At 35.4% G+C, this 18,115-nt stretch overlaps 1 protein-coding gene across 1 annotated transcript; it reads left to right on the top strand.

Moving 5' to 3' along the window:
• The first annotated feature begins 478 nt into the window (after positions 1-478).
• On the top strand, positions 479-15,749 carry LOC131851088 (cytochrome c oxidase assembly protein COX15 homolog). The gene is made up of 8 exons (XM_059201517.1): positions 479-650; positions 2,978-3,143; positions 4,905-5,037; positions 10,978-11,110; positions 11,703-11,889; positions 13,652-13,916; positions 14,638-14,906; positions 15,563-15,749. Exons 2-8 carry the CDS (start codon positions 2,982-2,984, stop codon positions 15,701-15,703), a joined length of 1,290 nt encoding a protein of 429 aa, XP_059057500.1. The 5' UTR covers positions 479-650; positions 2,978-2,981; the 3' UTR covers positions 15,704-15,749.
• Positions 15,750-18,115: the final 2,366 nt, after the last annotated feature.

Raw genomic sequence — 18,115 nt, forward strand, 5'->3', positions numbered from 1 at the left:
TAGGATCGTATAGAATAGAATAGAGAGTACATAGCATAGGTACATTTCTGCGATAGCAGAGAGGAAGCCATTTAAGCTGTGAACGGAAAGATGAAATATGAACAAACTTGCGCAAATACTGTAATAATACATTATCCTTTGCTGATGCCCCGACTGCATATACATTTCGCTTTGTTTTCGCTGTGTATCTTGAGCAACCGTTTGTGCTAATGGTGTGGTGATTAGGTGGATAGTGTTTAGGTGATTATATACCAAGATATCTGCGCCGTAACTATACTAATAAAAATACTATTGTTATTGATTAGTATTCCTTGAATACTAATCAATAACAATAGTATTCCTTGAACAATAAACATGTATTTGAATTTACATTGTGGATGCCCGACGAACATTTAAAAAATTACAAATTCGCGAATGCAATGTGAAAGTGAAGTTGTCAATGTCAACTGTCAATTGTCAAATATTAACAAATGTCATACCATTGTGTGTATTTTGTGTTCTCATACTTTTTATTATTATCTAATTAGGTAACAAATAATTATTTCAACGAATATACAATATGTATTTTATTTAATACACAACATTGATCTCATTAGAAGGAACAGTAACATCCATATTTACTGTTGATAAACGCTAATACAATATTACAAGTAAGTTTACATTTCTTATCTCAATTTTTTTGTAATCTCTGAAGAATACTTGTTTGGTTCTTACATTTGTGTAAAACTGTGAAGACTACAGAAAAAACAAGAAGAATATTGTCTTTAAATTACCATTTCTAGCAGTATATATTGTAGAACAGGTTTCATAAAATTACTTCACCGGCCGGTGTTACGACAATGTGAAGGTACATAAACGTAAAAATAATTTTGTACAGAAGTATTTTAAGACAATGTGTAGTATTAATTATAATAAAGTCTTTATCAGAGTCGTCTTTTCCCTATAACAAGCCCTGGACTTAGAATAATGTGGCCCCTATGACTGTAGTAATAAAGTACTATATTGTTAGAATAGACAAAGTCATTTTTGAACATGACTCTTTAGAGATGTATATGAGGATGCCCTACCTTCAAAACAAACCAGGCAAAAATTAATAAAAACAAATTTACGATAATTGGTAAGCATTTGTTAAAACTGACTTTCAGGCGAGAGTAGAGGAGTTATCCGTTATCGTTTGGTAACGAAGTAGGGACTAGACTAGGGGGCCCCATCGCAGGGCCCTGAGCATGTACCCAGTGTGACCAGTGGTGAAGAGGGGCCTGGTCTATATTCTAAGTGTTTGTGTTTGCAAATAGCTATTTAATATATTTAAAAATCTTTGTCCAACCCATGTTCCCAGTTTATCTGGGGTCAGGTCTCCCTGTATCTGCGCCAGAGAACTCTGTTCTAGGTTGTCTGTATATGTCTGTCCTGGTCCATTTGCTTCTTAATATTATTCCACCAAGTGGTGCATGGCCTGCCTCGTTCGTGTGCAGTTGTTGTTCGTAGATTTTTGTTAGTCCATAGTTTTTTTTATATATTTGAAAATAAAATTATAAAATTCAAATTTGGAATGTCATGCATGGAACATCGATGTTGTTTTATTTAACTTTATATATATTTTGCACTTCTCGAACATTCCATAGTGTCACTATTAAATTCAATGTACAATACATTCTAAATATTTTTTAAACATTGCAATATTCCCACAGCATAGACTAAGTTTATAGAATTATTGGTATCCTATAACAGGCCTGTATTTTTTAATATAGTTTTTATGTAACTGGAAGTACTAGAACAGCAAATAAGTTGATTTCCCTGCTGATGGAAGGTTGTAATTGTCACCTATGTACATGAACAACGGATATTGAAGATTACATTGCTATGCTCTTGGTATGTCTGGTGCATTGCCATTCCTGTTACCTAAGTTGCTATGCCTTTCACACTTATTAAGGATTAGGTTTACGGCCACTGATTAGACTTGCCTCATTCAGAATTAAAAACATATGGCAATATGGGTGTAGATTTAATAAGAGTTGGAATTTGATAACCATTAAAGAAAGTCGTAACGGTATTGACTACTGCTTCCACACTGAATATTTAGAATAGAATAGAATAGAAAGTCATTTATTCAAATAAATTTACATTGAAGCACTTTTGAATAGTCATTACATTTTTTTTTTAATTTTATTATTACTTTACATTTTCAAGTTTAAAAAAAGAAGAATGAGTGTAAGTTTAACATATTCGCTTATAGTCCTGGGACTGATTGCAAATGTACTCGGAAAAAAAAAGTTTAAGTATGTGAATACAAACCACCTATTAGTATTAATTCAATTAATTCCTCAAATAGAAAAGATATTGAATATATAACCAACTGGTTAAACAATAAACAATTAATTTGTGATTTCAAACCTGCTAATTGTTCTTAAAACAAACTGTCTATCTATAGTTGGTCCCTATGTGAGTAATAAGATTTTTCAATGCATCTTCAACATGTTAAAATCGAAACATCAAAAACTTTGAATTGGTACAGTTTATGCTGTAAATAATATAAATGACATAGTGGAGTGACTTGAAACAGTCATGCTAGCTATAAAGTTCAAACTTGTGGCGGCGTGGTGGGCCGGGTCGATGTGCTCCCTCTAATATGGTTGAGTGCAATGATGGCTGGCTCATCCGTCATACTCGTGAACGGGTGCTGCTTGTGAGGACTGGTCTGTTCAAGTTGCGAACACTGATTAGATTTTTTGATTTTTTTTATATAGCATATGCTGGTGGTCACTCTATTCTCCCAAATTTGAATTTAAATAAAATAGTATTATTGTAAATATGTACAACATTAAAAAAAAAAACGAGCTGAGTTTCTTGTCAGTTCTTCTCATCTCGAAATCATTCCGAACTGATGGTAGATTTGACATATCATAAGAGTCTGTAATACATGCAATAAAGATATTTTGAATTTGTGTGTTAATGAATTAATATTACTTATTTTCAGGAAAATGATAGTGTCACAGCTCTGTCGGTGTACACAGCCACTGCGGACAGCACACACCAGACTCCTGGTGCCAACCAGGAGTGGCATCAATGGAAACCTGATCACAAGACAGCTAGTCACACCTGCCAGATATGGCAATTCTAGAATAGGCTATAAAGGTTTAAGGGTCAGTGTCCATTTTTTTTATAATTGATTACCTGACCCCGCAAACAATGTTTTAAAATAAATTAAAATCGCTATTAAAAAATAGGGGTCGTTGATAGAGGGGTGAAAATTTAGTGTTGTATGTATCTTTTAATGCCACATAAAAAAAATTGTGGTAAAAATGAAAATAATTTTTTTTTGGGTTGAGCCACCCTTAACACTTTGAGGTATATAAATTAGTTATAAACCTATTTTCAGACCTACTGAATATACTTATAAAATTTCATGAAAATCGGTCAAGCCGTAAAGGCTAAAAGTGCGAACTAATTCAATAGAATCACTACCATTTATACAAAAATTCAAAATTCTTTATTTAGGAAACACAGTTTTTAATAAATTCTTTACATCTGACTAATTTTTTTTTTTTTTTTTTCTTTTTTTTTTTTTTTTTTTCTCTCTCTATCTGCGATTTAACAGTTTGGCTTTTTTTCACTTATGTGACAAATTAGCTGCACACTCGACTTCGTCCGCGTGGCTTTTAACTTTATTTTTCTAACATAAAAGTAGCCTAAGTTACTCCTTATTACATCAGCTACCTGCCAAAACAAGTCCCGTCAAAATCGGTCCAGCCATTTCAGAGATTAGCCAGAACAAACAGACAGACAGACAAAAATTTTGAATTTTCATATTCATGTAATAAAAAACGGTTATTTCAATATTACAAACAGACACTCCAATTTTATTTATACATATGTATAGATAATCTCAAGAGTTATTTAGTGCAAGATGTTATCTTCCAGATACTAAAAAACCTTTATACTGTGATTATACTGATAATAATGTTATATTCAATTTATCAATTTATCTGATGATGGAGGACTAACACTCATAAATACAAATATTTATACCAAACGATGAACTCGAGACCATCGGAAATAAAGCGGTATGCTACAGCTAAACCACCGAGACCTCCAGCCGTTATTAATTACTACATAACTATCTATTTCTGTGTTGATAGTCATATGCCTAATCCTTGTTAATGTGTATTTATTTATATGAAAGAGCAATACCCAAGTGTCTTGTTCTTACTTCTTGTCTGTCTGTCTGCGTTCTGAATGAGTGGTAGTGAAAGAGTATAGAAAAATCAAAACTGTTTCTATTAAGTTTCTTTGAATAAAGATTATTTCTAGTTATATTATATCTAATCTAAATATATATAACTCAAAGGTGACTGAGTATCACATAGGTCACATAGTGATCTATCAACGCACAGCCCAAACCACTGGACGGATCGGGCTGAAATTTGGCATGCAGCTAGATGTTATGACGTAGGCATCCGCTAAGAAAGGATTTTGATTAATTCTACCCCCAAGGAATAAAATAGGGGATGAAAGTTTGTATGAAACTTTGTCAATTTTAAACCGATCGGGCTGAGACTTTGCATGCTACTATGACGTAGGCTAAGAAAGGATTTTGATAAATTCCACCCCTAAAGGGATAAATTAACGCGAGCGAAGCTACGAGCAAAAGCTAGTTTGTTCATAAGAAGCAAAAATACTTCTGATGCATAAGCTACATTTCTGTAAAGTTTACAGTACTTTACAGTGTAAAGTTTCATTAAAATACGTTCAGTAGTTTTTGCGTGAAAGAGGAACAAACATCTATGTATGGATAGATGTTTGTTCCTCTTTCACACACAAACTTTCGTATTTATCATATTATTAAGATTAAGGTGAATAAATTATTTTTATTTGATTATGATTACCTGATTGTAATATTACAGATAAGTGAAATAATCAAGTCAAGCGGCATCATAGCCAGGTTCTGCTCCAGTGCTCCGAAGCCGAAGACCCCTAAAGTGGTGGGGTACTGGCTGCTGGGCTGCAGCGGGATGGTGTTCACCGCCGTCGTGCTAGGTATGGTAGCTGGCTATATGATACTACTGTACAGCGTCTATTACATTGTCTGGGTGGTACTGACCACCACCAACGGCAGTAAGTAAACAGTCCATATTCCGTCACATTAATATTACAGCATTTCATAATCTATACATATAAATAAAATTGGAGTGTCTGTTTGTAATATTGAAATAACCGTTTTTTATTACATGCATATGAATACAAATATGGTACATACACCAAAATAATATTTTTATAATTTTTGTATGTCTGTCTGTCAGTCTGTTTGTTCCGGCTAATCTCTGAAATGGCTGGACCGATTTTGACGAGACTTTTATTGGCAGGTAGCTGATGTAATAAGGAGTAACTTAGGCTACTTTTATTTTAGAAAAATTATTTTAATTTAGAAAAATAAAGTTAAGTTCCACGCGGACGAATTCGCGGGTACAGCTAGTTTAAAATAAATCTTGTTTTAAAGCCAAATTACACGTTCATTTCCTTTAAAATGTGCAGCCGTAATTAAAATTTTTGAGTTTTTTCTTTGAGTGCCTCTTATTTTAGACTAATTTGTGACAAAGAACAATGAGCTTTATCGTTTAGTTTTAAGGTTTAAGTTATAATGAAAATAAACTATTATATATTATTTTTATTTAAATTGGTGTAAATAGTATCCGGACCTAGTGATTCACTAACTAACTTATTGACTATAAAAAGTCGGGAGTTGAAATCTGGTTGAAAGAAAAAATGTTTGCGTGTCGATTTATATTTGTAACTGACACTCGGGTGATGGGAATATCGACAATAAACCTGATTAAAATTAATACATGTATAGTACAAAATGTTTATAGTGGCAGTATTTCAGAGAGTTAAGTAATTCAATATATTTAAAAAATATATCAATAATAATTTACCTGAACAATTCACACAACGCCATCTAGTCCCAATCTAAGCAGAGCTTGTGTTATGGGTACTAGACAACTAATATACTTAATTTTTTTTTGTAAATATGTACATAATATTTATATATAAAACTACCATACCGATACACACAACCATAAAGTAAGTACCCATAAAACATTATGAGTACTAGACAACTAAAATGTTTAGGTACATTTTTTTTGTATATACATACATAATATACATAGAAAACAACCAGAACAAACAATCATACTCACGAATATTGTCCAAGGAATCGAACCCGGAACCATCGGATGTAAAGCGGTGTGCTAAACCACTAGACCATCGACACCGATAAACATTTAGAAGTATGAAATTTACATGTTTCTTGGGAAGATCAGTTTCACAAAAAATATTATACAGTTTTAGGTAGATATAGGTCTTAAGTAGTTTTGGTTATAAATATTTCATAAATAATCTTAAAAATGCATTATTGTATTAAAAAATAAAGTATTTATTTTAACTAAGTCACATCATGTTAGAATATTTTAGTTGTGTATTTGATTGTATATAATGTAATAAACAATTTTATAGATACTATGTTGTTTCCTTTTATAACATAGTAATGATCACGTAAAGGATGCAAGAGAAATGGAAAAAAACAACGTACTAATAGTAATTTTTTTTTCTGACTACTCTAATGCTTTTGGTCGTTGGCCTTACAGCTTCACCGGACGATTCTGCGGCTCTCTAATCATAAATTCAAATTTAAATTCAAAAATCATTTATTTAGTCAATTTTTTTACATTATATTTTTAATTTTTTCCTTACCATCCAGTTCAGTATATAGATCCAATTGAGAAGTACTGGCAAGAAAATTAATTGAATATTTTATTCACTTTTTTTAAAGTTTATTTACTAGTTACTTTAACGGTGTATATTTTTATAGGTGTCTATGTCTAACAAAGTGAAGTATTAATTATATCAAGGAAATATATTTAATCCATTACTCAAAACAAATCAAAGATTATTTATTCATATAGGACATTGTAGCCGCTTATGAACGTTAAATTTATTGTATTATAATTTTTTCCCTACTCACTCATATTGAACAATAAACCTCACTTAAACATTTGAGAGGGATGTTTGTTTATTGAACTAATATTTAGTACAGTCTTGACAATATTCTTGCAAAAAAAATTGCTTAGTAAATACAGCAGCGTTTTGTACACGTTTACTTTATAGTTAAACAATTCAAATAATATTAAACAACAAACAAATAAAAACGACATAGTGCGGTAACAAAATTAATTTAAGTCCTTATTAAATGCATGCTGATGAAAATGATGAAAGCAATTATCAATTCTAAGTAGTTAGATAATAATTTGTATGTTAAATTGGACACAATCCTTATTTTGAAGAATGGATGAGAGGGGACTGTTAGCAATGTAGTCTGATGGTACCATTGCTAGCAATGTACCAATTAGTAATGTGGGCGTACCCCATTGGTAGCCATGTACCATGTCAAGTTAACTTCCACGTGGTTGCTCTTGGAAACCATTGTGATAAATTCCTGGTGAATTTACCACGATGGGCTAACTGACCTGACCGCATGCTCATATTACCAAGCTCCATTGGTGCACCAGCGTAAACAGGTACCGCAGGCGGATGAACTATACCATTATAATCTTAGAAAAAAAAACTATTTGAAAGGGTGTAGGAATGTGATCAAACTTTGAAATATCTGCTGAACATTTTCATTGCTAACGTTATTCTTCTTGTTTGTACCCTCACTGCTGAGGATCATGACCCTACGCGATCTTGTCGACCAGCTGTGGCCATTGGTTACGCTCAGACGCCTGGTGTATTCTGGCGCTGACAATCTTTAACTGACGGGATATCTGGTCTGATCATCGGGACTTCGGCCTCGAGGTCTTTTACCCTTTATCTTCCATTACCATCAGTCTCTCCATATCGTCCACATCCCTCCGCGCGACGTGTCCAAAGTATCGCACAATGCGTTGCAGACAAGTGGAAGACAGACGCTGTGAATCTTCCACTTTGAGCACTATTAGTATAGAGAGGCCGTTCAAGTATTACGTAAGCACTATAGGGGGCGGGGGGTCTTTTCTTTGCTTATTTTGGATGACATGGGGGTGGGGGCGTCTGTATGATGATTACGTCATCGGTCGTAATTTACTTTTTTACACGAATGGCAACCCTCACATTGTCTTTGTTAAAAAAACAATACATTAATTGAGAAATGTTTACGTAAGCATGGGGGGAGGGGTAAGAGCTTTGCTTACTTTTGCTGACAACGGGGGATGAGGGGTAAATAATTGTGATAAATCTGCTTACGTAATACTTGAACAGCCCCAGAGACGTTTGTACGGTGGGCTGTCCACGGTATCCTCAATAATCGCCAGCACCACATTTCAAAGGCTTCACTCTTTGCCTATCAGCGGCTTTGAGTGTCCATGTCCCTGCACCCTATATAGCGATGTAGATAACCAGTGATGGTACGGTGTATTTTGGTTTTGTTGATGTGTCTGTGTCTCTACACTTTGCTCAATTAGGTCATTGCTGACATTGACTAAGATGTAATGGCGATTCGTCGAGGTATCCCAGTTTCGCAGCTGCCTCTGTTTGTTCACGGAGTCTAGGTATTGGAATTGGTCAACGATGTCAGTCTCCTAGTAGGTTAGTGCGCTGGATTGATGAAAATAAATCGATTTCCATAAGCTTGATCTTGCATGTATAAATAGCAAGGCCCAAGCTCAGGATGGTAGTCTCCAAGCGATACAGTATTGCCGCAATTTCTGCTTCGGATGTTGCCAGCAAGGTAGTGTCATCTATGTAACACAGCTTAAAGATTTTGACTCTCCCTACATTTGCCTCCTTATCCTCAAGCGTCTGTCGCATGATATATTTGCCATAGATGTTGAAAAGGATTGCGGAGATAACACAACTCTGCCGAAAGTCCTTAAAAAAGATTTGATGTTACGTTTCCCACTGTGACCGTACCGTATCCAGACTCATATAAATTGCGAATAAATGATACTAGGTGTGATGGCATTCCGGTCTCCTTAAGCACTTCCCACAGCATTCCCGATATCTCTCAAAATAAGATAGATGAATTTATAGATGATAGCAATATATAGCAAGAATAAGTTTATTTGCGGACAACGTTATAATTTAATTTTCATACTGCTTTCTTGATATATGATAGCGTAGCGGCTTTTGTATTGATTGCCGCATGCATCCTCATGTAAAGTGCGAATACTGTAACTACCATATAGTAATTTTTGTAGCTGTGACGTGGTCGTGTGGAATGAGTAGTCATGCTCACTAAAATGTCCAGACATGTGGCGGCGTGGTGGGCCGGGTCATTGGGCTCCCTAAAATATGGTCGAGCGCAGTGATGGCTGTCTCATCCGTCATACTCGTGAACGAGTGCTGCTTGTAGGGACTGGTCTGCTCTTATCACTACGACTGATTTAATCTTATTGCATATTTATATTTGACCCAAAAAATTAGTGCTTGTTGGTAGTTTGTATTATTTTGTAAATGTAAACTTACAAGGATTATTTAAAAGAGCAACACACAAGCTTCTTGCTCGTTCTTCTTGTAATGAGACAGTTTTCCGAACGAGCGGTAGATAAAAAACAAATTGTTATGACTATTCAAAAGTGCTTAAATTAAGTTTATTTGAATAAATGATTTTCTATTCTATTCTATTCTAAATAGGTAATGTATGTTGGAACTAACAAATCCATCATTGTGAACGAATTATTTCTAATATTAGGTGCTTGGTAACTATTAGTGATCAATTTGATGTCTGAGAAGGCAGATAATGTGATGATAAAAAAAAACAGGTAGGTCACGCAATGTTTTTCTAACTAGCAATTTTATTTTAAGACTAGCTTTTTATGTAACAAGACTTTCTAATACTAAACTATTTAATACTAACTGTACATTATAATGTAAATAAATAACCCTGGACAATTAACACAGCGTCATCTAGTCTCACGGTAAGCAGAGCTTGTGTTATGGATAAAAGACAATCGATATAAATACATAGATTTTTTTTCTACATACATATGAGTACATCATATACGTAGAAAACACCCAGACCGATACAAACAGTCATGCTCATGAATAAAAATGTTTGTAACGCGCAAGAATCGAACCCGCTACCATAGGGAGTAAAGCGGTGGACAAATACTTTATTTTTCTCGAATAATCTATACATATAAATAAAATTGGAATGTCTGTTTGTAATATTGAAATAACCGTTTTTTACAACATACCTATGAATATAAATATGGTACATACACCAAAAAACCACTTTTTACAATTTTTGTCTTTTTGTTTGTCGGTCTGTTTGTTCCGGCTAATCTCTGAAATGGCTGCACCGATTTTAACGGGACTTTAATTGGTAGGTAGCTGATGTAATAAGGAGTAACTTAGGCTACTTTTATTTTAGAAAAATAAAGTTAAATTCCACGCGGACGTAGTAGCGGGTACAGCTAGTAACTAATACAATTGCTGCTTATATAATAATAAAATTTAACGAATGAGACAAAACGGTCTATACCTCAGTGAGGGCAGTGAGTCCACCCTCTCTGCTATTCTGTTATAGCCATTATTAGCTACTCACCCGGCTTCGCACGGGTGTACATGTATTATATATATAAAACTTCCTCTTGAATCACTCTATCTATTAAAAAAACAGCTTCAAAATCCGTTGCGTAGTTTAAAGATTTAGGGACGGACAGACAGCGACTTTGATTAATTCTACCCCCAAAGGGATAAAATAGGGATGAAAGTTTGTATGAAACTTCGTCAATTTTAAACCGATCGGGCTGAGACTTTGCATGCATAAAGCTACTATGACGTAGGCATCCCCTAAGGAAAGAGTTGATAAATTCCACTCCTAAGGGGATAAATTAACGCGAGCGAAGCCACGGGCAAGACATAGTGTACAATAAAAAACCTATAGAATTTACAAAATACATTTGTGATTAGCCAGTTACAACAGTAACTCTATAATATAACCAGGTGGAGTAACTCGTCTTACGGAGTCCGGACTGTCGATGGTGACGTGGAAGCTGCTCGGGGAGAAGATGCCCAGGACCGAGGAGGAGTGGCAGCGGGAGTTCCAGAAATACCAACAGTACCCAGAGTTCAAATAGTATGTATTGATGTAATTTTTTTTTGGTAAATACAGTGGAGCCCCGGTAATCCAGCCACCCTTGTAACGACATGATCCATTATTTATTATTGAATATTTTTTGACAATCTTCGCTAATGAACAAGCATGACTGAACAAGTTTGAACAAGTTAGAAGTTTGTCTGAAATCAAATAAAATTTATTTGCGACTAGCTGTACACGCGACTTCGTCCGCGTTGATTTAACTTTATTTTTCTAAAATACAAGAATTTTTCCAAAATAAAAGTAGCCTAAATTACTCCTTATTACATCAGCTACCTGCCAATAAAAGTCTCGTCAAAATCGGTCTAGCCATTTCAGAGATTAGTCGGAACAGACCGACAGTCAAAAATTGTAAAAAATGTTATTTTTGGTGTTTGTACCGTCATTATATTCCGTTTTTTACTGCATATGCATGTAGTAAAAAAACGTTTATTTCAATATTACAAACAGACACTACAATTTTATTTATATATATATAGATATGTGTTGTGTTTGTTCTTTTTTTGTCATTATTGTTGTGTCAAGATGAAGTAATAAAATTCAATTATATTCTTCTCCAATTTCTCCAAAGTAAGAACCAAAGCATCACACTGTCAGAGTTCAAATGGATCTGGTTCATGGAGTTCGCTCACCGCACTTGGGGGCGTGCCATCGGAGCGGTGGTGTTGCTGCCGTCTGCCTTCTTCTGGCTGCGAGGGTACCTCGACCGCGGGATGAAGGTCCGAGTGGGAGTCTACTGCGCGCTTGTGGCTGCACAGGTTTGTATGCAACTTTTTCAAAATGATAATAAAAATCATTTATTTATGTATGACTGGGGTTGCCAACTTTTTTTGACAAAAAAAATGGTATAAATTGGTTTGGATAGGAAAAATATAAAGTATTAGGGAAAAAAAAGTATTTATCAAATTCTATGTTGTTATTGCTTTAAAAAAGTATTTTTGTGTGCTTTTAAATGACACTCATCTCATTAGAAATTCCTTTTCCTTCATCCATTGTATGTGTTTCGTCGCGAACTTTCTAGATTAATTTTATCGTTAGTTTTTTTTTATATACCCTCAATATCGATGTTTATTACTCGCAACGCATAGCAATAGCAGTCGTACAAGCTGCCATGCACCACGCCCAGTTGTATCTGTGACTACGGCGCGAGTGTATGTCTATCGTTTCGAAAATTATCTCTGCATTCGACCTCACCTCACGTCTTCAAAGACCGGATCTACCGAAGGTGGATGTTCATCGAAGGCATTAGCAGAACAAGGTACGTGTGTGCATTATATTTGCTATTGTCAACGAGTTTTTTAGAACATCGATTTATTCGTATACGTAATAGTCCCTATGTAGCATAAAGCAACCGCTATTTCGGATTGGTGCGAATGCTACAGTATGCCTATTAGCTCATCCTAGTCCTATAATTTGTAAATCTCTTGCGTCTTTTATTTCCCATAATAACATTAAACTTTAAAACTCATATGATCACTAATTCCGAGTATATTCAAAATTTAACCCGTTCCTTTCCATTATCCCGCCTCGTTTCCTGTTTTTAGTGGCATAATAGGCAACACTAGCCTCTTGCCAAAGAAGAGAAGAAAAAAAAACACTAGAACTGTGACAAATGTCACAATTCACAATTGACAACATTTCGTTCAGTAATTATAAATCGTTAAGTACCCAATAATGAGTATTTTGTTGTACGCATTACAGTGAAGGTTGAAAATAAAGTATTTTTGTATACTTTACTTGTATGTAAAAGTATAAAGTGTAATTACCAGAAATGAAGTAGGATACGTTATTATAAAGTATGGTTGGCAACCCTATGTAAGACTTTCAGGTGAATATTTTGTTATTTCCATATTTTCCTGTAAATTATAACTACTCTATTTAAGTATGTTAGTAATGTGGACTGTTGACCCCATTGCTAAGTGGTCTCCAACAGTGATGATATGAGAGAGAGAAGCTCCTCTGAAACCGTCAGGGGAGCTTCTCTCTCTCATATCATCTCATATCTCTCGGTGGTTTAGCGGTTTAGCATTACTTCCGATGATTGCGGGATCGATTCCTCGCACGATACATTCATTTGTATTCATGAGTATGATTGTTTGTACGGTTTCTCGTTCGTTTGCGTGTTTAAAAAAAATATTTAAATGATAATTTCAGTTATCTAGTACCCATAATCGAAGGTCTGCTTAGCTTGGGACAACATGGCGCTGTGTGAAATGTCACCAAGTGTAATGCTTAAAAATATCATATTCTAGCTGTGCCCTTGGTTTCACACGCGGTCAATATCAATATAAAATATAGCCTATGTGTTATTCTAATGCATAGGCTATATTACTGTAAAGTTTCATCAAAATCTGTTCAGTAGTTTTTGCGTTACAGAGTAACAAACATCTATCCATACTCACAATTTTTCACGTTTATAATATTAGTTTTTTTTTATATTTTCAATCCATATTCAGATAACAATGATGAGCTGGATCTCTCCATCACAACTGTCCCAATCAGTACTAATATCTTCTGCAGGGTCTCATGGGCTGGTACATGGTGAAGTCAGGACTGGAAGACCGCTTCCAGGGACCTTCGGACGTGCCTCGCGTGTCTCAGTACAGGCTTGCAGCCCACCTCGGTCTCGCTTTCATCCTGTACTCGGGATTATTAGCTGGAGCCCTAAGGGTGCTTCGGCCCTTCCCTCCGATGTCTGTTCTCCAGAAGGGTGTGAAGGAATTGAAGAAAATGACCATTTTAGCACATAGTGTTAAAGCGCTGGCGTTTTTCACAGCTCTTTCAGGTGTATATTTTGTTATTTCTTTATTTTCCTGTTAATTATAACTGATTTTACTTAAGTAATGCAACCCTAATAGCACGGTTGTGATGGGAAGGGGTTTAGCAATGTGCATTTATAACTTATTGCTAGCAATGTACCATGTCAGGTTGCCCACCATGTGGTTCTCCTTGGAAACCTTAATGAACCTCGTGGAGGTCAATCTAACATGACATGTCAGGAGGGGGTCACATAATCGTGGTCAAGTCAAGAACTTATAATTTAATTTTGATAACAATAGATGCAAATAAAAAGTAGGCATATTATTAATGTCCGTAAGTACTGTGCTTAAATATATAAATAAAATCATTATGTTCGATTAGTGGTCCACCTAAGTCCTGGGCTCAGGGGGTCATGACCCCCATGACCCCTCTGTATCCGCCGTTGACATGACCTGACATCGTTGGCAAAGAGGTCAACAGTCATACGTTTGATGGCCTCGCTGGTCTAGTGGTTTAACAGACCGCTTTACTTCCGATAGTTGCGGGTTTGGTCGATGCAAATATTTGTATTCATAATTATTATCTGTCTGGAGGTTTATATGTATATTTTTATTTATGAAAAAATATATATCTATGTATTTATATCCGTTGTCAAGTATATATGACATATGCTCTGCTTAGCTTAGGACTGACTAAATAGTATTTTGTAAATATATCACCATCAACAACAATTTGTCACATTGCAGGTGCGTTCGTGGCGGGCCTAGACGCAGGGCTGGTGTACAACTCATTCCCAAAAATGGGCGACCACTGGGTGCCTGATGACATCCTGGCGATGAGCCCGACGCTGCGTAACCTGACGGAGAACCCCACCACGGTGCAGTTCGACCACCGAGTGCTGGGGACCGCTACTCTGACGGCGGCGTCGCTGGTGTGGCTGCACGCGCGCAGGGCTCCGCTGTCGGCCCCGGCCGCCAGGGTGGCCGCCGCCGTCGGAGCCATGGCCTGGCTGCAGGTGGGCACATTTATAATTTCACTGCTTAGAGCTCTGCTGTTAATTTAACATGACATAGTGCTAGCAGTGTATCTTAGGGCTCCGCTGTCGATCTGACATGGACAGCAAGACCCTATTCCCAGCTCTGACCCCCGTACCACGTCAGGTTGACCTCCACGCCGTTCCCCCTGGAAACAATTGTGATAAGTTCCGGAAGATTTGCCACTATGTGCTTACTGGACCTGACGTCATGTTCATCTTATCATCCTCCACTGGTGCCTCGCCAGCGTAAACCGTTAGTGCAGGCGGGAACACCATTCTATTATCCAATAAAAAAAATACCTGATAGTATCTGTATAACTTACTTTTTTACTGCTCTCGTCCATTTCTCTTTCTTTTATTATTTTTCTATTCTACTCTCTTTAGTTCTGTGACTGTCAGACTATTGAGTATCTAGTATATATTTATTTTATATATACGTGTGTATATTTGCGTTCGTGTGTAGTTAAATAAATAAATAAAATTAAAATATAAAAATTGACATACTAATGTACTCAAAAGTATATAATTACATAAATAAACAGAATGTATAAGCTCATGGATTATAAATTAAACTGTAATAAATATATATATATCTTTGTGAGGTGTGATGAGATGATGACATGATACATCCGCAGGTGACGCTGGGCGTGTTGACGTTGCTGCATTTCGTTCCGACGCCTCTGGCCGCCAGTCACCAGGCCGGCTCCCTCACACTCCTCACACTCGCCATCTGGCTCACGCACGAGATCAAGATCCTCAAGTTCATACCCAAGTGAACACTATTCCAATTGTATTAAGGCGCATTTTGTTATAATTATAATATAAGTATATTATAGAACGATTTGTTTTATTTCGAACTGTACTCCAATTACGTGAAAGCGCATTTTATTATGACATAAGTATGGTAAAGAATGATTTGTTTTATTTTTAACAGTTTTCAATGTTGACTAATGAGGACTAGAGATTTTTTTAAGGATGATAATGGAATGGTGCTCTCGCCTATGCTAACAGTTTACGCTGGCGGGGTACCAGTGGAGGATGATAAGATGAGCATGAGGTCAGGTCAGTTAGCCCATCGTGACAAATTCACCAGGAATTTAATATGATGGTTTCCAGGGGGAACCGCGTGGAGGTCGACCTGACATGGTACATTGCCAGCAAGTCCTCAAATATCATTTTTTAATGTAGCACATTTTAGACACCTATGACTGTCAAGTTTTGTAATATTTTTTCCCGACCGTCCAGTTCAGTACATAGATTTAATTGAGAAGAACTGACAAAAAACTCAACTGATTTTCTTTTTTAAAAAACATATACTTGTCATGCATTCACTTCTGGAAAGCATAGTAAATACTTTATAAAATTGCCATTTTAGGATAAAGAATTTGAAATTATCCTCATTCCAACAAAATTCACAGTTACCCTGTGTATACCATTAGAACAAATAGGACTATTTTACCATCAAAGAATAATATCCTATGACATTTCACACGGCGCCATCTAGTCCCAAGCTAAGCAGAGCTTGTGTTATGGGTACTGATATAAATACATAGATACATTTTTTAAATACACATAGAAAACCCAGACTAATAAAAAAATACTCATTATTACATATGTTTGTGCTGTGCGAGGAATCGAACAGGCGACTGGAAGTAAAGCGGTGTGTTAAAATGTTACCGACCACCGAGACCGTCAAAAATAAACTCAGGGTATTATTGTAATGGGACATAAATATAAGACTCACTTATTATTCACAAAGTGATTTTTATTTGAAAATTTAAAATACTAATATTGCTTACACACTTAAAAACCGTTGTTTATATACAAAAATGACAATCTAGCCTACATGTCGAGACGTGGAACGGCTCTATATATCGCACACTTACAATACTTGCCTAAGTCAAAAATTAGTTTTAGAAAATCCACTTTATTACTGCGGTATCAAAGACCAATTTCAAAAAATTAAAATTTCTGACTTACACCAATATTGTACTAGATATCCGATATACTCACAACATCACTGCATAAATATATATTAACATAGTTAAACGGGTTTTAAGATGAATAATTTCTAATGCTGTTGGCCGCAGCTGGCCTTTACAGCTTCACCGGACGTTAGGGGGCGAGTGCAGATGGCACTCCAAACCAAAGGAAGGACTTATGGAGCGGCTGAAGGCCAACTCCCGCCTGACGGATACGACTTTAATCTGATGGCAGCGCTAGGGGATCGAACCTCGGCTCAGGCCGTCGTAATTTCGATCGTTTGTATTTGATGGGAGATCAATTAGAGGTATTTGAATTTTTGGCAAATAAAGGTCGTTCGACGTTCCAGTATCCCTGGTTACTTGAGATAAACCTTTATTTACCATAAAATTATTCGTGTTAAAACCCGTTTAAATATATTAATAACCTGTACTAAACGCGAATGTTTAAAATAAGTATTGATACATATGATTATAATCTGTGGATTTGATAAATAGTACATTTTAAGAAATATAAACTGATTTACACAAATATTTTCTATTTAAACCAACATATTCTACAGATAAAAATTTTAAAATAAATATTACATATTCCTGTTTCTAAACGCATTGTAACATTAAAACAAAGATTCTACATTATGAACGTCCGCCGGTCTACTCTAGAAACTTGTCTGTTTAGTATTAATTAAAAAGAACAGGACTAAACTGGATTGAAATATTTATTGCTATTGGACTCTAGAATAGACCTGCAGTTCACACAAGGATTTTAAAAATTACATGCAATTAAAATTTAAAAGGGTAAATTACGTATATTAAAATTTATGTCACATTGCAATACCGTACGGTACAGAGTAACTATGAAAATAAATAAATTAAAAACATACATTATTTGTGCCGTGTGTGACATTACTTGCATTAGGGGTATTACATTATCAAATGTGTCATATGTGCATTTTGGATCCGAAAATGTAGAATTTTCGTTTATAGCACGGTCTATATATTAAAGATATTGTATAAAAATTATTAAATATCATAATTTTGAACTCATATCTAACTAAAATAACTTAATACGGGATAGAAATGAAAATTTATCTGCCTACAGTATTTTTTACATTGTTAACTTATATATATAAAATTGTTAAACTGTAACTTTATGTAGAACCGATCCAATATTTTTGACAAATGTAATACCCCAATGATGTTAAA

This window comes from Achroia grisella, unplaced genomic scaffold (assembly GCF_030625045.1).
Source record: "Achroia grisella isolate CSIRO2021 unplaced genomic scaffold, CSIRO_AGI_Agris_v1 utg780, whole genome shotgun sequence".
Classification (NCBI taxonomy): Eukaryota; Metazoa; Arthropoda; class Insecta; order Lepidoptera; family Pyralidae; genus Achroia; species Achroia grisella.

Coding starts and splice junctions, on each gene's coding strand:
- LOC131851088 (XM_059201517.1), top strand. CDS start 2,982: ATGATAGTGTCACAGCTCTGTCGGTGTACACAGCCACTGCGGACAGCA. Junction 5,038..10,977: donor GTTCACCGCCGTCGTGCTAG/GTATGGTAGCTG, acceptor TAATATAACCAG/GTGGAGTAACTCGTCTTACG. Junction 11,111..11,702: donor CAGTACCCAGAGTTCAAATA/GTATGTATTGAT, acceptor ATTTCTCCAAAG/TAAGAACCAAAGCATCACAC.